Source organism: Sceloporus undulatus, chromosome 4 (assembly GCF_019175285.1).
Source record: "Sceloporus undulatus isolate JIND9_A2432 ecotype Alabama chromosome 4, SceUnd_v1.1, whole genome shotgun sequence".
Classification (NCBI taxonomy): Eukaryota; Metazoa; Chordata; class Lepidosauria; order Squamata; family Phrynosomatidae; genus Sceloporus; species Sceloporus undulatus.
Genome location: NC_056525.1, coordinates 107,925,566 through 107,947,345, shown reverse-complemented (window position 1 = coordinate 107,947,345; position 21,780 = coordinate 107,925,566). Strand labels below are relative to the sequence as shown.

Below are 21,780 nucleotides of genomic sequence, written 5' to 3'. Positions count from 1 at the left end.
GAAATGGGGAAAGGATATATCCTGCTAATGGTGGCAGGAGAAGAGTTCCACATGCAAAGCATCTGCAAATGCACCATTATGCACTTAAAGGAGTGTGTTCATACAAACAGCACACTCTATATTGTGTACTGCCTCTATCTATTGAGCCATGAGATGACAGCTATGCACATTTACCATTTACCATATGTTGATATTTAGTGTCTAGATTGCATAGTGCTGATTTACTTTAATTCTTCTGGTGGATATTTATTCTACATTGAGATAATGTATAGAATATTGGCTTATATGTACATGGGTCACATATATAGCATGAAGCATGACATCCCATACCAGACAATGTTGCATTTGACCAGGGCTACCTGTGTTCAGAGGAACATAGAAAGATGTCTCATATATTATGCTTCATATGTGCATGTGTCACATTAGTCCTATTTTAGTTGACTATTGGGCTATCTAGATCAGTACTGACTTGACTGGCTGCTGCTGATGGTTTTCTAGGGTTTCATACAGCCCTATTTGGAAGGTCTAGGGATTGAATTTGGAAACTTTGGGATGCAAAGTATGTGCTCCACCACTGAGCTATGGCTCATCAGGTAATGAGATGAAATCCTTGTTCAGACACAAAGGAAAATGGTTGGTCTTAGGGAAATCACTATCTTCAATGAGGGGGGGCGGATCTGCCAAAAGTGGTGTTGGTGGTGGTGACAGCAGCCAAAAGGGCATGCGGGCCCTTCTCCTTCACCATGGCCTCCCCAAGGAGGAAGCTGCCACCACTGCAAAACCTGGAGGGGCATGAAGGCCCTGTTCATTTGCCACAGCAGTGCCCTCCTCTTGAGGAAGAAGCCACCATGATGATGAAACCAGGAGAGGCACACTCACCAGTGGCAACCTCCTCCTCATGAGGGAGGTGCCACCATGGTGAAGCTTAGAGGGGCATGTTCACCCTGCCTCTTCACTTCAGTGTGCCGCTCCATCCTCAAGAGGAAGCTGCCACTGTGGAGAAGACAATATGGGTGCTCACCCCTTCTTACTCTGCAGTGGGAGGGGAGCCTGACTGGGTGTCATTCCTCTTCTGAGGTGTCAGCCAGTGCATCCCCACACTGCCCTAGTGACTCCACTAAATAGCCCTATGACACATTCCTCGAGGATAAAGGGGAAAGGGAGTGAAAAATTATGCACTACCATATGCTTGCAGGAGAAATGGTGGGACTGTAATATGAACTGGAAACTCTCAATAATCTTGACATAACTATTAAGTATAATGATCCCATTTAAAAATGTCACTGCACTGATATAGTATTCTGCAATGACTCAGGACAAAAATCCCAGAAAGTATGCAACTTCTAAACATTTTCATGATGTATATTAGGGTGAAATGATACTACAGTGTGCCCGTGCCATACGCGGGCACACTATACACAGCTTCCAGCTTATGCAGAAGCCGCGTGACTGTAATGGTAATGGTGTGCACCACCGTGAGCATGTGCCTCATTGTTTCCAATGGGGCTCAAGCATACATGGATTTCTCCTGCGTAAGGGGAGGGACCACTGTATATGCAGTAGATGTTTATCTTATACATGGAATAGTATTAACCAAGGTTAAAACAATTATGCATTACTATATGTTAGTCTATCTTCCTTTCAGATCTGTATGGTTAATGACAAGAGATACTGCTGTATTCAATGACACGCATCATTTTTATTTTTTCTTTCCATGGACTCCTTTTCTTTAAACAAAAAATGTCTCATATGTTGGGTTTTTTTGTTTGTTTGTTTTAAAGATTTCCCATACACTTAACTGCAGATTTTCAGGAAATCATTCTTATTTCTTGGAATAAGACTTAAGAAAATTAATTCATAGAAAGAACAAAACATTTTAAAAGAACAAAAATAGTTTGGTAAGAAGCCAGAACCCAAAAGGAAGACATTGAACTAAATGAGTTACCGGTAAATTCCAGTAACAGTAGTAATTTTGTCCTTGCTAGAAAGCAACAGCAGGAGAGGAGATTAAAGACAGCAACAGGGGAAAATGGAAAACAGAGACCCAGGAGGCAAAGGGAAAGAAAGCAGTTAAAGCTGCAGAACTCAGTAAAACTTGGATGGATATGTAACACCACACATTCACACAAAACAAAACAAAAGGAATAAGGGGGGAAATCCCTAACAAGAACATTGAAATGCCAAAGGAAAACATAAAACTGAGATCTGCAAAATCTTCCTTTACAATTAGCTGGCTTAAATACATTAAAGGCACCAGATCCTGTCTGATCTTGGAAGCTAAACAGGGGCAGCCCTGGTTAGTACTTGGATGGGAGACTGTTAATTAATACCAGGTGCTGTAGGCTATATTTCAGAGAAAGGAACTGGCACAATTACCTCTAAGTATTCCTTGCCTAAGAAAATCCTATGAAATTTGTGGGGTCGCCAAATGTCAACAGGCAACAAGCACCCACACATTCTTTATGATTGGTTTAAGGTAGGTTATTATTTCCTTTTGCCAATCCAACCTGAATTAGCTGTGAATGTATGAATAAATTTATTCAATCAAAAATTAAACAGCCCAAATATTTGACCATGTCATAATATGATCAAATATACAGGACAACAAAACAAGCTAACCCACACCCACAACATATCCCAAAGCGAACTGAGTCTGTAAAATAAAGGAACCTATTGGATTACTTTGTTCTTCTGATCATGAGAACAATTTAAGTAACACTTGGACAGTATAAATGTGGTGCTATTTTTGCTGGTTTGGCTGCACTACACAGTTATACCAGCTTCATATAAATTGTCATATTAATTGTCATGGCTCTATGCTAAGGGATTTTGGGTGTGGTTTTTTTTTTACATGATATGATGTAAATCTTATTTTATCCCTATGTGTGTGAATGAAAATGTTGAATGTTTTTTCCCCACTGTGCTTTTGCACATTTTTTATGATTAAATAAATAAATAAATAAACCAGGACTTCTTTGCAAAATCTTTAAGAGGGATTTTTTGGTGCAAAACACATTGGTCTGCATCAAAGTCCTTTTTGCCATGATACACGCACGCACGCACACACGGACCTTTTTGGTAAGCAAGTTTGATGATCTTATCCCTTTTGTCCTCATTCAAAACACAAGCTTTGTGATTGTACTTCAGAGGTTAGATAAATCCAGCAATGACTGCATGTTTGTTATGTGAACAAGAGAGTACAGTATTGCTTTCTATTAGGCCCTAATTTCCACCAGATTTCTTTTTAAAAAAAGAACAGGGCCTAATTATGTGAAAGGCCAATTATGAAGACAAGAAACCACAGTGACACTTCTCTCAGCATGATCAACTACATCAACAGACATGGACGGGAAACTGGTAGGAAGAAGACAACTGATATTAATGTGAAGCTAATGTAATAAGCCATCTCAAGGATCAGTGATTCAATGTGTAATGCAGATATACTTTTTCTGTTCTATACTATATTCTCCATGCATTTCTTTGCCACTTGTGTTGTTTTTGCTGCTGCTGTTGCCTCATGGTCCCTACTTACCACCCAGCATTATATCTCTCTGGAATGATCTCCTTATCTCTGCTGTGGTTTTGCTGTAAAATCTCCCAAGGGAGATACAAGAGTGAAGTCCTTTATTAATGATTGGGCCCTAGACAAAGGTCAGTAAGACAGCACAGGTATTTAGCTTTGCCTTGTGGCTGATAAGCTTGAAGTCAGCTGGTCAATTTTGTTTTTAACCCTTGACCTCCTCTAACCATAACAAATTCTTCCCTGGAAACATCAATCTTCAGCCTGTGTTCAGATATAATTACAGACCCATCCAACCTGGGATGCAGGAGAATTTGAAACTCTAAAACAAAAGGACTATTATTTCATTGGAGTCTACAAACAAGCCTCCTGATTTCCTGAAACAGTGAAAGTAGTGTTGTGCTTGTAGCATTTATAGAAAAAGGTGGCGGAAAGTCCAAGAGCAAAATAAAATAAAAATAAGCCTGGTATGTGATGCTCCGCCCAGCTTTCTAAAATACACATTGCTGAGGAATGTGATGACCAGAAACAGCAGCTAGTTGGGATTAATTTTGTCATGTAAATTTTATCCTAAAATCTGTAGCTCATTGTTAGTGACAGATAAGCTTTCGACCTTCAGATTAAAAACAAATTGCTAATATTGCAGCATCTGGGTGGTGTGGAAAGAATACAGATGTCCAGATGGATACAGGATGGGGTAGGCTTACACCAAGATTCTGTTCTGGGTCAATCTAAACTGTGAAGGGTTTTCTCCCTACATCAAGAGAGAAATGCAAGCATTTTACCTTCTCTCAAACTCCTTGCCTTTCTTTCTTTCTTTTTTAATAAGCCGGTTTCAACCTGTGCCAGCAGGAATAATATATGCAAGCACTGGAAGCCTCTTGGATGAGAAGTCAGTGGGGAACAGCCTGGCTACATGCATTTTTACATATCTTCCAGCTACCAGAGAATCAAAGAGCCAACTGCCCAAGGCTATTCTGTGGATTTATAAGACCCCTTGAAGGAACTTGGAACCATGAGCCAATAATACGCCAAAGTTATTATTATACAAACATGTACATATATAACAGTAGTCAATTTTGCTCTCCACATAATGTGGATTTTTGTTTTAATATTTTATTCGCTTCTATTATCTTTAAAATAAATTCTTCATTTAGAATGTTATTTCACTTGCTCAGGGCATTACATTATGGAAATCAGGCTGATGTTAACTGATAATTCTTATTCTGAAGAATGCTGTGCACCCCAGAATACTTTCTGATTGTTTTTATTTGAATTCAAAACCCAGCACATTGCAAAGGCTTAGTACAACTTAGATTAAATTCCCTGCTTCCAAGTGAAAAACTCACATCACTCGTCCGCTCAAACCTTCTCCACTCCTAGCTCTTCTACAAATAGATTTGGAATGGGGGGGGGGAGGACTTTGCCCAAATTGACTCCTATGTAATACACCTAGCCCTGCAATTTTTGCTAAGTTCATTTATTAGTTTTTATTTGTTTATATGAGGTTAGGAAATCTGTGGCTCTCCAGCAATCGTTGAACATCATGTCCCACAGTCTCTCATCATTGGCCATGCTGACAAAGGCTGCTAGGAGTTGCCATTCAAGAACGTTGGAAGGCCAAAGTTGTCCTATCTCTTTTTAAAATAAAGTCCACACACAGCATAGCCTATTTAACAGATTTAAACTATATCAGCTGTCACTTATTGTGATTTCCATTCTCCTGTGAATTCAGTTAAGGTTTCTGCATAAAAGAGAGTCCTGAGTTTGAGTCTTGCAGTGAAGAATTGGTGGGGTAGTGGCTGTCACATTCACATAATTGGTGGCATCGGTGGCACACATTAAAAAGGAGTGAAAGGTTTTGAAAGATTTTGGCAGTGTCACCATCACAGGCCCGAAGCAGACAGGCCAAATAAAAGCTTATAGCTACTTTGGGGGTGTGGTATTTTACATGATACATGCCCCTGAAATGGCTGGAAACTGTTCTGAGGCCACCTAAGGTGTCCCAAAGCTGCTGGCAAAAGGGGTGGACATAATCCACTCCTGGAGCAGCCTGTTTGGGACCCCAGCAGCAGCCCACTTCAGGAGTGGGCTGCACAGTTGTCACGGCCCCAGAACAATTGCCAAGGCCCCAGAACAATTGCGGCCGGAGTGGCTGAAGATCGCTCTTTCTGGACCATCTGCTTCGGCCTATGACTTGCATCTTTCTGCATCCTATTACATTCTGTCCCATTCCCACAACTGTATAAATATGCTTTATACCTGAAACCTTAACACTGCAGCTAAAGAAGTGGGTTTATAGCCACAAAAGCTAGGGCTAAAATAAAAACCAGTTACAGTAGTCTTAAAGGTGCTTCCATATTTCTTTTCTTCTTCCCCTCCCTTCATTCTCTTTATAGTGTGCCCTAACTCCTTTCTCATATCTGGGATCAAATATTGATAGAAACAGGAATTGCAGCCAAGAAATCAGAAGAAGATTAAGAATGAGGTAGGCAATTATGAAGGAACTAGAAAAGATCCTAAAATGCAAAGATACACAACTCATCACAGAAGTTAGAATCATACAAATCATTGTATTTCATAATAATAATAATAATAATAATAATAATAATAATAATAATAATAAATTTTCTGCTTAATCTGAGGGAATCCAAGCGGATGTAAGGATGTAAGAATTGGGCAGTTAAGAATGAAAATAGGAAGAAAATCCATTCATTTGCTATGTGGTGCTGGCAAAGAGTGCTGAGGATTCCATGTACAGCCAAAATATAAACAAATGGGTCCAAGAGCAGATCAAGCTAGAAATCTCCCTTGAAGCCAAGATGACAAAACTTAGATTGGCATACTTTGGGCACATCATGAGAAGGCATGCACCATTGGAAAAAACTAATGCTAGGAAAGGTGGAAGGAAGTATAAAGAGAAGAAGGCCACATGCTAGATGGATGAAATCTATTGAAGAGATCACAAGTATGAATTTGCAGGAGCTGGGCAGAGCAGTGGAGGACAGGGGGTCTTGGAGATGTCTCATCAGTAGGGTCGCCATGGGTCAAGAGTGACGTGAGGGCAGTTAACAACAACAACAAAACAAACTCCTTTGTCCCACAGTACCTCTAGCTGTAGTAGAGGTTATGAGCTGTAGGAAAATGGCCTGAGAGAATATGGTGCCAATGTAGAAAAATAAGCTTGGATACTGAACTGGGCCCAGGCACCCAAGATGGGGGAAAAGGAGATTTCCCTGACCCCTTCTTCACCATGTTCCCTGAAAATGCTACACACCCTGGTGATCAGCTTTGCGGTAGGAGGAGGTAAGTGGTGATCCTCTAAAATCATGAAAAGGGAGATTTAAAATACCAGAATACACATGCTAAAATGAGATATTCAGTGTAAAACGAAACAATCAAATTTCTTCAGCTAAGCAGATTTCTGACAAATGTAATTGTTAGTTATAAAAAAGAAATACTTCTTCCATCTGTATTTTATAACAAGTTTTTAAATGGCCTAACCAAATGGTATTTGGCCTCTCATGCAGCTGAGCACACTTTAGACCTTAAATAGTATCCTGACACACATAAACATATGACTTTTTTGTCATTGGCCCAGCACAAACAGGTCAAATGATGCAGATTCCAGCCATGTTCCAGGTGTAAGTGATCAGATGATGCACACCCCAAATGTGGCCAGAAGCAGTGTCATCCAGGAAGAACAGGGCTAAGAAGGAGTGGATAGGATTTGCTCCTTCCAGAAGCCAGGTTCAGGGCTACAGCGGCAGCTCCGATTTGCCCTGGGAATGTGTGGTTGTTGCGCCCCCAGTGTGATCGGTGCTGGTGCAGCCATGCACTGCTCTTTTGGGCCTGTCTGTTTCAGACTATAGTGGAGGGAGAAATTCACCACCTCCATAATGCAGTGACCTCAACTCTCTTGAAACTGTTGCCTGCTCTCTGCCTGAGAAGGCTATTTAGTGGCCACTGGACAGCAGGAGACATAAGGACATAAAGTCATAAGGACAGCATCTTGCAGCAACCCTCCAAGAATGTCACAGAAGATGATGTCATTTTTGTATGTCCAGCTACATGGACATAGTCAGACACTCCCCTCCTCTCATCCATCTCCCCATACAGTATCTTGACCAACATTTTCTGTGCTGAGAATGGGAAGGTTTTCTATAATTGCATTGTATGAGAGAGATCACTAGCTGGTGAGGTTTAAACAACTAAGCTTCTGCAGGAATAGGGAATGCGTTAAGACAATCTGGCCCAGGAGGCTGATGTATCAATGGTATCCATATCTCAGACCACTCAACAATCCTAAGTGAAGAATTTGCACAGCACTTTACAGATAAAATAGCTCATATGCTATAGTTGATACAGATTCAGTGGATGTAACTCAGGCCGCTGCTTGTCCAGTGATAACGGATACTTTTCTATTTGTGCAATTTGAAGATATGAACAAGATCCTTGGGAGAGTTGAGAGCTACCACCTGTATTCTAGATCTTGTTCTCATCCCATTCCAGGGGGTAACCAGCCAAGTGGGAAAAGGGAGTTGTCTCTTAATGGCAAGGGATGATCCAACATGCATGAAGGAGGCTGTTGGAAGACATCTACTGCAAAAAAAGTTCACCGGATCCCACCATGTTGGATAACTATCAATGAGTCTCCAATATTTTACTTTTTGGAAGGTACTGGAGTGTGATGGCTTTTCAGCACCAGGAGATGCTGCATAAGACAGACTATCTAGATGCATTTCAGTCTGGTTTCAGGCCAGGTTATGGGGTGGAGATAAATTTCCTTGTTTTGGTGGGAACTGGATATAGGGAGTGCTTTGCTGCTGGTTCTGGACCCCCTGGGGTTATACTTTCCCTGAAAATACAGGTTTTAGGTTTGGCATACTCCTGGATTCATCCATGCACCTGAAAGTTTCAGCAGTGGTCAGGAGTTCATTTTCACAATTGAAGCTAGTGTACCAGCTCGCTTGTTCCTGGAAATGTCCTGGGCATAATGACACAGGCCTTAGTTGATTGGATTACTTTGAGCTACTTTATATAGGTCTGACTTTGAAAAGGGCACAGAAACCTCAGGACCCAAAGCTATTAACTACAGCTGGCTACAGGTAGTATACAACTCCCTTGTTGTTACAATCAGCATCACTAAAGACAACCAATTTGATGTCAAATTGCATTATTTCTACAGTGTATATGCACCTGTCCCTGGGACAAATCAAATCCAAATCTTGTGTTGTTCCAAGGTGCTGAACTCTATCTCTAAAACATTTTCAGCACCTGTGTCAGCTCCTTTACAGTTGGGATTAAAAAACAGACCAGACTCTCCCATTGATGCTGCAGCCACCAGCCTCTGCTGCTTACCCTACTTTCTAAGAACCATGAAATGCTTCTGCAGTGGCTAACCTTCTGCAAAATGCCTATGAGCTCAAAGTCGCTTGTACTGCATTTCCCCAGAGAGGCTGGTCAACATTAAGAATGTATAAAGTACAATTCTGTCTGAGCATTTTGGCAACTATTTGTTATGATATTGCTTCCTGTCAAGCGCATAATGCAATTTTGTCTTCCATAAAAATAAACGCTGTGTGTAATCTCAGACTCTTGTCATTTCCCACATTTCTGGCACTAAATATTTAAACAAGGGGAGGCCAGAGAATCCCAAGCTAGCGATTGACTTCATGTGCTGTAGCCCCTGAGGTACGACTATCAATGAAATGGTGCTGTATTGCCGAAGAGACATGAAAGAGATAGCCGTTCAAAGACCTACCTGCCCACAGGCCAGGCCCATGCCTCTCTCTCCCATGCCATGCGGACAAGATAAATTTAACTCCAGGGCATCCGCTCCAGAAGCCTGTGTGGCACAAAGAAAAAGAAATATCAAATATTAACTGCCAAACGGTATACCACTTCACTGAAGGTAATTTCCCAAATGACAACCTGATGTGTAGATAATTCACGAGGCATGCAATATCATTCCCACCACACACACACACCAATATTTATTTCAGTTCATGACTAATTTAAAGTCAAAGGTAGCAAAGTAAAATGAAACACAGCAACCTTTAAAGGGGCACATTAAAAAAGAGCCTGATTTTTATAGGAACATTTTAAAAAAAAAGAACTCTCATCCTTCTCAAATCAGCTCTAAACTCTATTAAAGCCATTTTAGATAGTGAAAGCTGAATGAAGCAGTAAAATGTTGGACTGTACCATTTTAGAAAGCCAGTAAAAGTGTCTGTGTGTAAAACTGTTAAGTACATCCATGTGTAACAACTTTGTGCATATTGTAAACTCGCTCTTTAGAAGATCATATTTAGCCATTCTCTCTGCGATGCTGTTTTTGTACACAAATAGTTTCTAACAATGGGGATTTTGTTATTCCCCCCCCCCATAATAGATTGTGCTGCTGGTGGTCTGCTCGTACTGTTAAGTCTTTTCCATTCATTTGATGATGCTTTTCTTGTTAAAAAAAAAAAGGAAAAAAAAATAAACAAAAAGACTGGTTTTAATTCAGTAAACACACTAGGGTTCAGCAGAGAATAGATAACTTGGAGGATATATTACACAAAGCATGGGATGAGGAAGATCTTTGGTAGTTAAACTAGAATCAAGGGGCAAAACAGACAGCCCCTTTGCACCAGCTTGGGGGTGGCATCAGAGTGCAATGTTTAGATGCTGCATGCTCTGACGCTGCCCCAACCTTGTGTCACACAGCCCACCCAACCACATAGCAGACAGCTTTGTGGCACTCCGGTGGCACAGTGTTCATACGCCACTGCAAAGCCGAGGTGGTGGCAGAAAAACCAGGTTTTTGCGGGCTCAAAAAGGAGTTGCATTTTGCCGCTTCTTTTTGAACTGGAAAAAAGCTGGGTTGGGGGTGTGGCATGCAGCTGCCATGGCCCAGCCCAGTTTTCCAAGGGGCAGCATGAAGCCGCCCCTTCAGGGCTGTCTGTTTCGGTCCCAAGTCCAGTTTAAGCTTGTTTAGTAGCAATCTACTTCTTTGAGGTCAGAGTGTTTCCCAAGCCTCCTCTGAGGCCACATCTGTGCTGAAGAACTAATCCAGTTTGACCCGACTTTAAAGGCCATGGCTTAATGCTATGACTTTCTGGGAATTGCAGTTTGTTTTGGCACCAGAGCTTTCTGATAGAGAAGGCTAAATGTTTCAACAAAACCAAAATCCCCAGAATTCCATAACCTTGAGCTGTGGCAGTCAAAATGTTGTCAAACTGGATTATTGCTGCAGTGCGGAGGCAGTCCACTTCCTTCCTATTTAATACAGTCAATATGAAAGTCCTGTAATTCCTAGGCTAGATGACCCTGAGTTTTCTACACTATTCTACTGGTGGCTATTATTGCCTGGTGAGTGTGGGGAGATTGAACAACTAGTCCCATCTTGGATGACTAGGGTTGCAAAGGATATTCACAAATTTTGTTAGCCTTCAGGTGCAATGTTGTATCAGTATGTCAAGGCCCACCATCAAATAAATACTTACACATACCCACACCCATACAATATTGTTTTCACCCTTCAGCAAGACAAGAATCTAGCACCCTTTTTAAAATTTTCAGTATTTTTTTCTACAAAAAATATTTTGCACAGAGAATTTTACATGTACTAAAATATAAGATAAATAAATGAACAAAACAATCACAGTCTTGCCCAGCAGGGGAAAAGCTTTTGACATTTTTCATTCACATGCCTGTGGATGTGTTGATTTTCCTCCCTACCAATTACCTTATGGCAGCAGGCCTTTGGCTCATAAGCTGTAAATATACTGGAACTGGTTTATTGTTGTTATTTTTTACTGATTGTTTTTTTTCTCCTATGTTTTTATGTTTTATTGTATTTGATAACACCATCCAGCTGCATATATTTTAGATGCAAGCTAATAAATATTTTCATTTTTCTTTTCAGGAATTCCCACCTCCACATGCCTTATTCATATTCTCTAGATTCCCCAGAAGCAGAGAATCACTCTTTAACAGAATAAAAGGATGCTTTAAAAAAAAATGAGAACACCTTATAGGAAGACTACAAGGAATAGAGAGGACAAAACAGGACTTGGCATGAATAGGCAGACCATGTGTAAACACAGTAATTATTTCCAAATTTGCATGAATATGTATAAATTAGAATACGTATAAATTAGCACATGCAGGTTTTCCATATCTGTCTTCCTTTGTGGGTAGAATTGTGTTAGTCTGGAATATCAATATGCAAAGGGATCTTGTCACACCTTTGAGACTGAGCTACAGACGTAGCCTAAGCTTTTGTAGACTTGGTGTACTTCTTCAGATGCAATTGTGTTTTCTTTTGTCTCTCTGGGTGTGTGTGTGAAATGCAAGGGGCTGCCCTAGCAATGGGGCTTCTTGACTTGTTGTCTAAACAGAGATGGGCAGAGGAGAATGAAAGTTGTGAGCTGTGCTGTTTCTAACCCATGTGTGTGTTTACACTCTTACCCCAAAGAGTGGGTTTGTTGTCCGTTGCTATACCACTGCTGGAGAGCCAGCATGGTGTAATGGTTTGAGTGTTGGGCTATGACTCTGAAGACCAGGGTTCGAACCCTGGCTCAGCCATGAAAACCTATTGGGTGACCTTGGTCAAGTCACTCTCTCTCAGCCTCAGAGGATGACAATGGCAAACCTTCTCTGAAGAAACTTGTCAAGAAAACCCCATGATCGGTTTGCCTTAGGGTCACCATAAGTTGGAAATGACTTGAAGGCACACAACAACAACATACCACTATTGCCACTGGTGAATAATTGTAGTTTATTAGACTGGTTCAGGGATCCAAAATGTCTCTGGCCAGAGAACAAAGTATGTGTATTCATGCCATGGGAAGAGAATTTTGTTTGAAACTATTTCCAACCTTCTTTTTCTTAAAAAAATAATAATAAATAAAAATAAAAAAGTCAACTGTTGCCTGTTTCCAGTGTTGGTTTCTGAATAAATGTGATCAAGCTAAGCCTTCCATTTAGTGTTTCATGGAGCAAGTGAAAAATTCCATATCCTTCCTACTTGACATCTAGTACAGATAGTGTGTTGTCTTTCCTTTGTATGCATTCAGCTGAAGAGTCAGAATATAAATCTCCCCACTAGTATTATTTTTGCATGAGAGAATAAGAAACCATTTTTCTCCTTGTCTGCATGATAAATTCTGTTGGTTTTAGAAGAATTTTTGCATTTGTGACCACAGTTCTTGCACAAATGGCATAACTTTGCACAAACTGCATGAAGGATGGGAACATTGCATAAATGGGATGGATTGTGTAGCTGAACTACGATAGCTGTAGTTTGTTGTTGTTGTATGTCTTCACGTGGTTTCCAACTTATGGTGACCTAATATTAGGGTTTCTTGCCACCATTTGTTCAGAGTGGGTGTGCTATTGTCTTCTAAGTCTGAGAGAGTATGACTTGCTGAAGGTTACTCAATGAGTTTTCATGACTGAGCAAAGCATTGAAGTTCTACTCTCCCAGAGTCCTAGTCCAACACTTAAACAACCACATGGCTCTCAATAGTCTTGTTGCATGGTTTTAAATATATATATATAAGGATTGGGTGAGTTGTTTGCATCTTTTTGACTTAAACAGGAAGGAGGCTTATTCAAGAACTTGTCAACAACCTATCCATATAAAAGTCCATGTAAACAGACAGCAGCAAATGTAATTTTTGGGAAAAAAATAATGTGTGCAATTTTCATGCAAAAATGGTCTTGGAAGTGTAAACACTCTCATTGAGAATGTGCAAACTGCTCTTGCTGGCTCACAAACAAGGGGGGGGGGGGGGAGTTGATTTTCTTTGTCCTTGTCTACCAGGATGAAACAAACAATGAATCTCATTCATATGAGCCATATAAATGATGTGCAAAACTGGATGGAAAGCACTTGCAATTGTTCACAACTTGAATTCAAGTACAGAACACCGAGAATATGGGAGGAGCAGAAAGAGAGATAAAAGTTAACCAGACTTCTTCAGAGATTTATAAAGGTCAGCTTTAATTCTGAGATATGATTAAGTTCAGGCAAGAGGTCTTATTTTATCTAAGAAGTCTCCCTATCCCTATGAATTATGAAGGAATAGAGGGTCTATCATGATTAAATGAGCTATGCCCTGAAGATCTTTATTCAGTGCTCAGCACGAGAAACTTGGTGAATTCTAGAGAATTATGATGCAGACTTCAGGAGATGTTTGGAAGCGAAATCATTATCTTCAAATGAAGACACCATTTAAACAAGTCCAGTTCAGGCAAATAAGCATTTCTGCTTAGGTGCTGATAACACCACAAGAAAGGGAAGGGCACAAGTTAGACTTCACACCTCCCTTTTTTGTCTCAATTAAAAAGCCTCAGGTAATTCACTAGAAGGCAGCAGCTCAAGTATGGTTTTAAAGGATGTCTTTTTATCTCAGGCAGCAACAAACCAGGCATGAGATTTTTGACTTATTTATGCCACAGCAGTTTCTTGGGTCTAGGCTTAAAACTTTTGGAATATGTTATAAATCCACTCCTTCAGGCTACTCCTCTCCTGAGGATATGATATATGTGGTTCTAAATAGGTGTGACTTAAAATTGCAGAGAAATTTTTAAGTACAGTTGTTGTTTTGGGGGGTAGATGAATCAGGACATAAGAATCAATTTGGTTTCTCTATTTTATTGAGGTCAAATGAAGCACACCCCCAAGACCAGAAATTACTGAGGGGTATATCTTCATTATATTCCAAAATTAGTTGATGCAAGAGAAGACAAGGCTCCTGTACCTTTAAGAAGGAAAGGGAGGATTTTGGATGATCTGAGCATGCAAGAGTGAATAATACTACAGCCTTGAAATGAAGAACAATGAAGATGTAAGAGCCCTCTTCTTTATTGCATCTGATCACTGTTATCATCATATCTTGACCTAGGAGACTAGATCATACCCCTCCAGACGTTGTCAGACTACAATGCCTAGCAGCCCTAGCAAGCATTGGTTACAGTAAGAAATGCAAGGACCTATAGCCCAACAACATCTGGAAGGCTACTCTATCCCCGATACATACTTAACTTGAAGATTAGTCGACATTAAATCTGACTGTGACTTGGATGGGTAGTTTTGTAGCACTTCTAGCCTTATTGAAGCCTGATTTTAGTATAAGCTGCAGAAAGGGCCTAGGTTGTCTGGATATTACCTACTAACTTTTAACTTAACAAGGCAGGAACAAGCCAATACTCATTTATTTAAAAATCACACACAATATTACTGAGGCTAAATTAGAAAGTTGCATTTTATTATTTCTGAGCGACAGGGCTGACTTTTGCCTGCTGTGTGCCATGGTTCAGAAACTCTAAAGAGACTGATCATGAGAAATGCTATCCATCATTTTCCTGAAAACCTCCCCTTCCTGTTGAGCTTTACAACTTATGCATGTGGGACTGTTATTATTTTTGTTATTTACTACCATGACAAGTTGACCTTTAGTCTACATGGGCTGGCCTCCTGTGGAGACTAGACTACATACCCTCTAGGGCTTATGCACCTTGGAAGGTCACAGTGTTTGGCAGTGAGCTGTTTAAATTTTTAAAAATGTTCTTTTTGTAGTCCTATGGCATGCGGGGGAGGCAGCAAAAGTCTGGAATGGAATGATACCAAACAGATGAAGAAAGAGCAGAGACAAATACACACACACACACACACACAAACACACACCAGTGGCTCAACTTTCAATGGTACACTTTGTGTGCCTTCAAAGTCATTTCTCACCTATGGCGACTTTAAGGTGAAGCCATCATAGGGTTTTCTTGGCAAGATGTTTTTCAGAGTGGGTTTGCCATTGCCTTGCTCTGAGGCTGAGAGAATGTGACTTGCCTAAGGTCACCTGGCCAATTTCCATAGTAGAGCAGAGATTCAAACCCTGGTCTGATACTAGTTCCACACTAAAACCACTATAGGACACTGGCTCTGAGGTTTGTAATGACCTGTTAAAATATGGTATGGCGGAAACTTGCAAAATATCCTATCTCTTGCTTTGATAAAAGTTGTATAATACCAACATTATATTGATCCATCTGTGAAAAGGTCCCTTCAACAGGATGCCTGCTTTGGGTATTAGCTGTCATGAAGATTATTTTCCGGTGCGCTACTAGCCAACTCTAGTTCCAAGACTGCCAGAGGATTCAATCTTGTCATGAATGGCACCTGCATACCTTTTTTTAGTTTGTCCAGAGCCATAGTTAGATTCACCAATTGGGAGTGCTTTTGCCTCTTCTAAAGGCTTTCTGTGAAATCTAGCATGTACACTAAAAACAAGAAGGTTCTGGACTTCAGCTTTTTTTATTCATTGAGACCATCTTCCATTTTGCTTTGCTTTTGCTAATTTGGGTATAAATGGTTTTACACTTTATTAATTTGCTAATTGACTATTTTATTAACAAGAGCAAGCATGGTGGAGTGGTTTGAGCATTGCACTAGGACTCTGGAGACCAGGCTCCAAATCCCAGTTTGGCCATGGAAACCAACTGAGTGACCTTGGGCAAGTCACACTCTCTCAGCCTTAGAGGATGGCTGAAGATACTTAACAAGAAAACCCCATGATAGGCTTGCCTTAGGGTTGCCATAAGTCAGAAACGAGTTTAAGGCACAAAACAACAAGAACAATTTGCTTACTTTATTGCTTCACAGTTGATAACACAGTTTTGTGCCTGGATTACTGTTTAGAGTATTCTACTCTAACTGTCCCATAGACCCATAGATCCTCTATGGATCTGAAACATGGGTCACCTATCGCCAACCTACGATTCCTTGAACGCTTTCATCAGCGCTGTTTACACACAATTCTAAATATACACTGGACTGACTATGTGACAAATGTTGCTGTCCTTGAGCAAGCAGGGATCACCAGCATTGAGGCCATGCTATTGAGGACGCAGCTGCGCTGGGCAGGACACGTTTCTAGGATGAAGGACCATCGCCTCTCAAAAACAGTATTCTATGGTGAACTCACCACGGGTCAGCGTAAGAGGGGCACCCCAAAGAAGAGATACAAGGACTCCCTGAAACAATATCTCAGGTTTGGCCAACTTGATCACCAACAATGGTCTGCCCTGGCCTCGCATCAGGAGGCATGGAGACGCACTATCCACGATGCTGCAGCCTTTTTTGAAAGCTCATGCTGAACGAGTCTCGAAGAGAAAAGACAACGCAGAAAGAACCACAACCCGGAAACATCACCCAAGGAGACTTTCCGCTGTGCTTTCTGCAACCGGACCTGTTTGTTCCGGATTGGCCTTTTTAGTCACCAACGCGCTTGTACAAAGTGCGGGATGAGTCCTTCCTGAATCTTCATTCGTGAAGCAAAGCCAGAGAGAGAGAGAGAGAGAGAGAGAGAGAGAGAGAGAGACTCTAACTGTGTTTTGATTTCTGTAGTACTGGATACTGTCTAGGATATAGCCTAAGATCAGATGCTATGCACAGGCATCCAATTTCCTTATACTTCTTTAAGAGTATTCTGGTAAATGAATTTGTCTCCTTAACTAAGGGTGCACCTACACTGTAAAAATAATGCAGTTTGATACTACTTGATGTGCTGTAGCTCCATCCTATGAAGTCCTGGGATTTGTTGTTTTACAAGATCCTTAACTTTCTCTGCCAAAGAGTGCTGGTGTCTCACAAACTACAAATTCCAGGATTCCGTAAAATGGAGCCATGGTATTTAAAGTGGTGTCAAACTCCACTATTTCTACAGAACAGATGTACCCTAAGTTTCCCTCCCTGGATATTGCCTGGTACTGAACATTTGGTCACAGTATACTGTTAAAGTATTTATCCAGTTTTCTGGACCAGTGCATTCTGGCTTAGCTCCTGGACTCTCAGAATCTTAGGAGCTCTAGACTTACCCCTGAGTCAGCCTGAAAGGATGCAATGGAGTGGTAGCAATGCCAGGTTGGCGATAACCTAGATGAAGGCTCAGGAGATTTAGGTCTAAAACACACTGCAGAAATAATCCCGTTTGAGACTGCTTTAACTGCCATGGCTCAGTGCTAGGAAATCCTGGGAATTGTAGTTTACTAGAGCCCTCTGACAGAGAAGGCTCAATCTCTCACAAAACTACAGTTCCCAGAATTGCCTGACATTGAGCTAAGGCAGTTAAAGCAGTCTCAAACTGGATTGTTTCTGCAGAATGATTTGGACCTTAGACTGGTGGGGGTAGTGGCATGTGCCTCCGACTCTCTTGTTCTTATGGTAATCTAGCAAACAGCACCAGCTTTTTAAGGATTTAAATGTTTAGGTGCAGAATCCAGTTTGATGTTATGTCACTCAGTAGATTGAAAATGGGTCAGTTTTCAGTAAAACCAAGGGATAATATTTTTCTCTCAAATGTGTCTAATTTCATATGGTGCATGGAGCCGGTGTAGTGCTCTGAGCACTGGACTAGGACTCTGGAGACTATCGTTTAAATCTCAGCTCAGCCATCTAAACCCATTGGGTGACCTTGGGCAAGTCACACTATCTCAGCCACAGAGGATGGCAGTGGCAACCCCCCCCCCCGAAGAATCTTGACAAGAAACCCCTATGATAGGTTTGCATTTGGGTCTCCATAAGTCAGAAATTATTTGAAGGCACACAACAACATGGAGAAATCTACAGATTTTTAATGATTTTGTGTATTAGTTAATATATTTATACTCTTCTATTACATCAGTGTATTCACATGCATCAATAATGAATAAATAATATTCTTAAAAATACTCCCTGTTCAGAGAAAACACATCTCTACCCCCAAAAATAGATCAAGAGGAAACCTTCTCATATTTGGGTCTCATGAAAATATCCCACCCCCACCCCCTGTTTACAGGGAAACATTCAAACATGCAAGCTCCTGCTGTGGCCTGCAATGACAGAGGCAACAAAAACAAAGACGCTATTGAATCTGCAGAGTTTAAGCACTTGTTCCTAGGTAAGAGTATACAACACTGAAGGCTCCCCTTGTATGTGAAACACACACAAGTGTTCGTTATACCACTCATTGTGTTAATTAAACATTTCTTGCTCAAAAAAACGCTATATTTTTAAAGGTTGTATTAAAATGTAAAAAAATCTACAAAGCTCAGGACTGAGATGTTTTCAGTTGTGCACAACAATATTTGTATTGCAGAAAGAAATCTCTCTCATTCTCTCTCTCTCTCTCTCTTTGTGTATGTGTGTGTGTGTCATACAATTACATGTAGGCTTTTATGCTGTCCTTTTCCACCCCACCCCCTGATCCATATTAGATCCAGAACAGCATTAAATCAGTATTTTATACTTTAAATATTCAAGAGTTTTATATTCAAAATTTCTTCTGGTGCTGTCAAACTAGAGTGCCTGAAGGCAAGGTAAGATCAAGTTAGGTTCTCAAAGGTAGAATTAAATTTTATCAGGGCATCCGTCATAATATGCAGGTTGCTTAAAATGCAAATAAAAAGTGTAGCAATTCAAAGGCTAAAGAATTTTCAGGTAGAATGCAACATCCAGGGGACCATTTTTACAGAACCGATTCATTTCATTTACATTTCTATCATTTTAATGAAAACATGGAACAAACAAGCAATAATAGATATGTTTTAAACCCTACTTTTTCATAAGGATTTCCTTTTCTTTTATAGTCTCTCTAACATAATAAAAAAGATAGATAGATAGATAGATAGATAGGGAGAGAGAGTGAAAAACAGGGACAGAAAACATATTTAGATATTTACCTCGGCCATTTTTGAAAGTTCAGTCCAATCGTCTTTATTATAGCTGCACATGATGCTGGCGATGACAATCTAAAAAGAGAAGCATTGTTTTATACATAGTTGCACTTCTGAATAATTATTTCTGTATATGCTGAATATATTGCTTTTTGTTTGCTTTCAAATGCTTGTACCTCATTCTGGCAATTCTACAGTATTTTAGTAACAGTATAGTAGTCCTGGGTATATTTAAAAAGTCTGCAGTAAAGTACACAGAATATTGGAAGAACAATGAAGCATCAGGCTCTAGACAAGTAAATCTCTCTCGGCACAACAGAAAGATATGTGATTTGCCAATTCCCTAAATCTCAAATCATGTGAATGAATTGCAAGGCAACTGTGTCCCATAACAAAGTCAATATTTTTTTTTTATATTGAAGTTTTACAAAACCCAGCTATTTTGTAGTACACGTAACTGGAGTAATGGGGGATAGGGATAGGGGGGTGTAATGGGACAGGGGAATTCAAATCAGGAGATTACAAATTTGCACTATTGCAAAGAAGCTTGGGTGAGGAAGTTGACAGATTTTGGACCTACCCCTTTATTTTTAAAAAGTACAACTCCATTTTCCCAGGTAGAAGCAAATTCCATTGACAAAATACACATATAAGTAATTTGCAGAGGTTAGCATGGGAGTGATACACAGGAAACTGGCAGCAACTTGGAAACACAGGCAGTAATCTCATCTTGCTAGGTGTTAGAAATAGTATTATTACTAATCTCAGAGTCATGAATGGGTCACATTGTCCATATCTTGATTTATTTGAACATGATACTGTATAGGGAAAATGACAGGCTAAAAGCTATCTTGGGTTTCATAGTCTTCTGGTCTCACTGACTGCATCTTCTCCACTACCATCTCCCATATATATAAGTTTCTGTATATAAAAACAGAATAAAAGGTCAGATTTAATGGTGACCTGGGCAACCAGATTAAATACAAAGATCAACGGAAGGACAATGGTTTTATGAAGACTATGTTACTTGCTATCACTCAGCTATCTGCTCAATATCTGCAAGCAAAAGTACATGTATTTCCGTTTCAAATAGGAATCATAGGTGTTTAAAACATTATTTGTGGGGGGAAATACTGCAATGCACATATAATGTGATGTGCTTACAAGAGACTAAACATTTTGATGCATGCAAATTTATTGTCTCATGAAAAATGTGTCTTCTGCTTGCAAAGCCGTGAACTAGACTACAAATGAATTACAAATAACATGTTGAAAAATAGTGGAAAGTGGTGAAGAATTTTCCTTGCTTTGAGTAGCTTTGGTTTAAGGCCTGCTACTCATGAACTCCTTTCTTCAATTGGTTCAAAATGCAGCAGCCAGATTGGTCACCGGCACATCTAGGTTTGACCATATAACACCAGTATTAAAATCTCTTCATTGGTTGCCAATTACCTTACGGGTGCAATACAAGGCGTCGGTCATTACCTTTAAAGCCTTACTTGGCTCGGGCCTGAGTTACTTGCAGGGACGCCTCTCTGTACACAATCAACCCCACACTCTCAGAACATCAGGGAAGTATTTACTGGAACACCATAGTACCAGGTTAATGATGACTTCCCATAGGGCGTTTACAGCAGTGATCCCAAAATTATGGAATAACCTACTGGAAGAGATCCGTTGTATTACTACCTTAGAGACCTTCAAGAAGGCACTCAAAACGGATCTCTTCCAGTGGGCTTATCCATGAGATTCTATATAGAAGTTGATGATAATATCCCATTCTCGACTGTGATCACTGACTACTGACAAATTGATTTTAGAGTACTAATAGGAATTAGTAAATTCAATATTAGTGTTTTATTGACTGTATTAATATTTTGTACCATTAGTATTACCTTGTATTATTTTATTGTTGTAATCCCACCTTGATCTTTGGAGAGGTGGGAAATATAAATAAACTCTATTATTATTATTATTATTATTATTATTATTATTATTATTATTTCTTCTATTCCAAGTTGGGGGGGGGGAACCTATGTGGAAAAATCACCTCGGCTTAGTGCATATGACACAGCAAGAGCCAGCCCTCAATAATGCCATAAAAAGTAGCTTACATGCCCTCCAACATTTCACAGATCAAAACAGGGACATGTCTGGATAAGCAACATCAGCGTGTGGTCAAAATGACAAAAATCATTAATAATAAAGAAGGACACACAAGCTAAGACAGGCTGCAGCACTTTGCTTTTGCCTGAGTCTCCTGGAAAGGGCAAATATACCCTCCCTTTCCTCTCCCTCCTGCTGAGTTAATTGAGCATAAAAGATTTTCTGCTCTTTGAACTCCCTTTGCAGCAACTGACATACCCTGAGTGCTGGCCAAATGGCCGTAATAAAGTTATTATTATTATTATTTACATACCCTGAAGATAAAGACAGAAAGTGGGAGAATTAAACTTTGACATTTTAGAAGCAGCTGAAAAAGTGGGATAACAGACACTCGACTGGGATTGTCCCTGCCAAATCAGGCCAATTGGTGGGTATGTGTTCATCTTTAAGAT

General features: G+C 40.1%; 1 protein-coding gene across 1 annotated transcript in view; it reads right to left on the bottom strand.

Moving 5' to 3' along the window:
* The window catches only part of DPYD (dihydropyrimidine dehydrogenase), a 617,920-nt gene that overhangs the window by 150,072 nt on the left and 446,068 nt on the right, over nt 1-21,780 (bottom strand). The window contains exons 16-17 of the mRNA XM_042465741.1: nt 19,229-19,297; nt 9,285-9,368 (exon numbers count right to left, since the gene is read on the bottom strand). Of these exons, the coding sequence (XP_042321675.1) occupies nt 9,285-9,368; nt 19,229-19,297 (153 nt within the window). The remainder of the gene's footprint in view (nt 1-9,284; nt 9,369-19,228; nt 19,298-21,780) is intronic.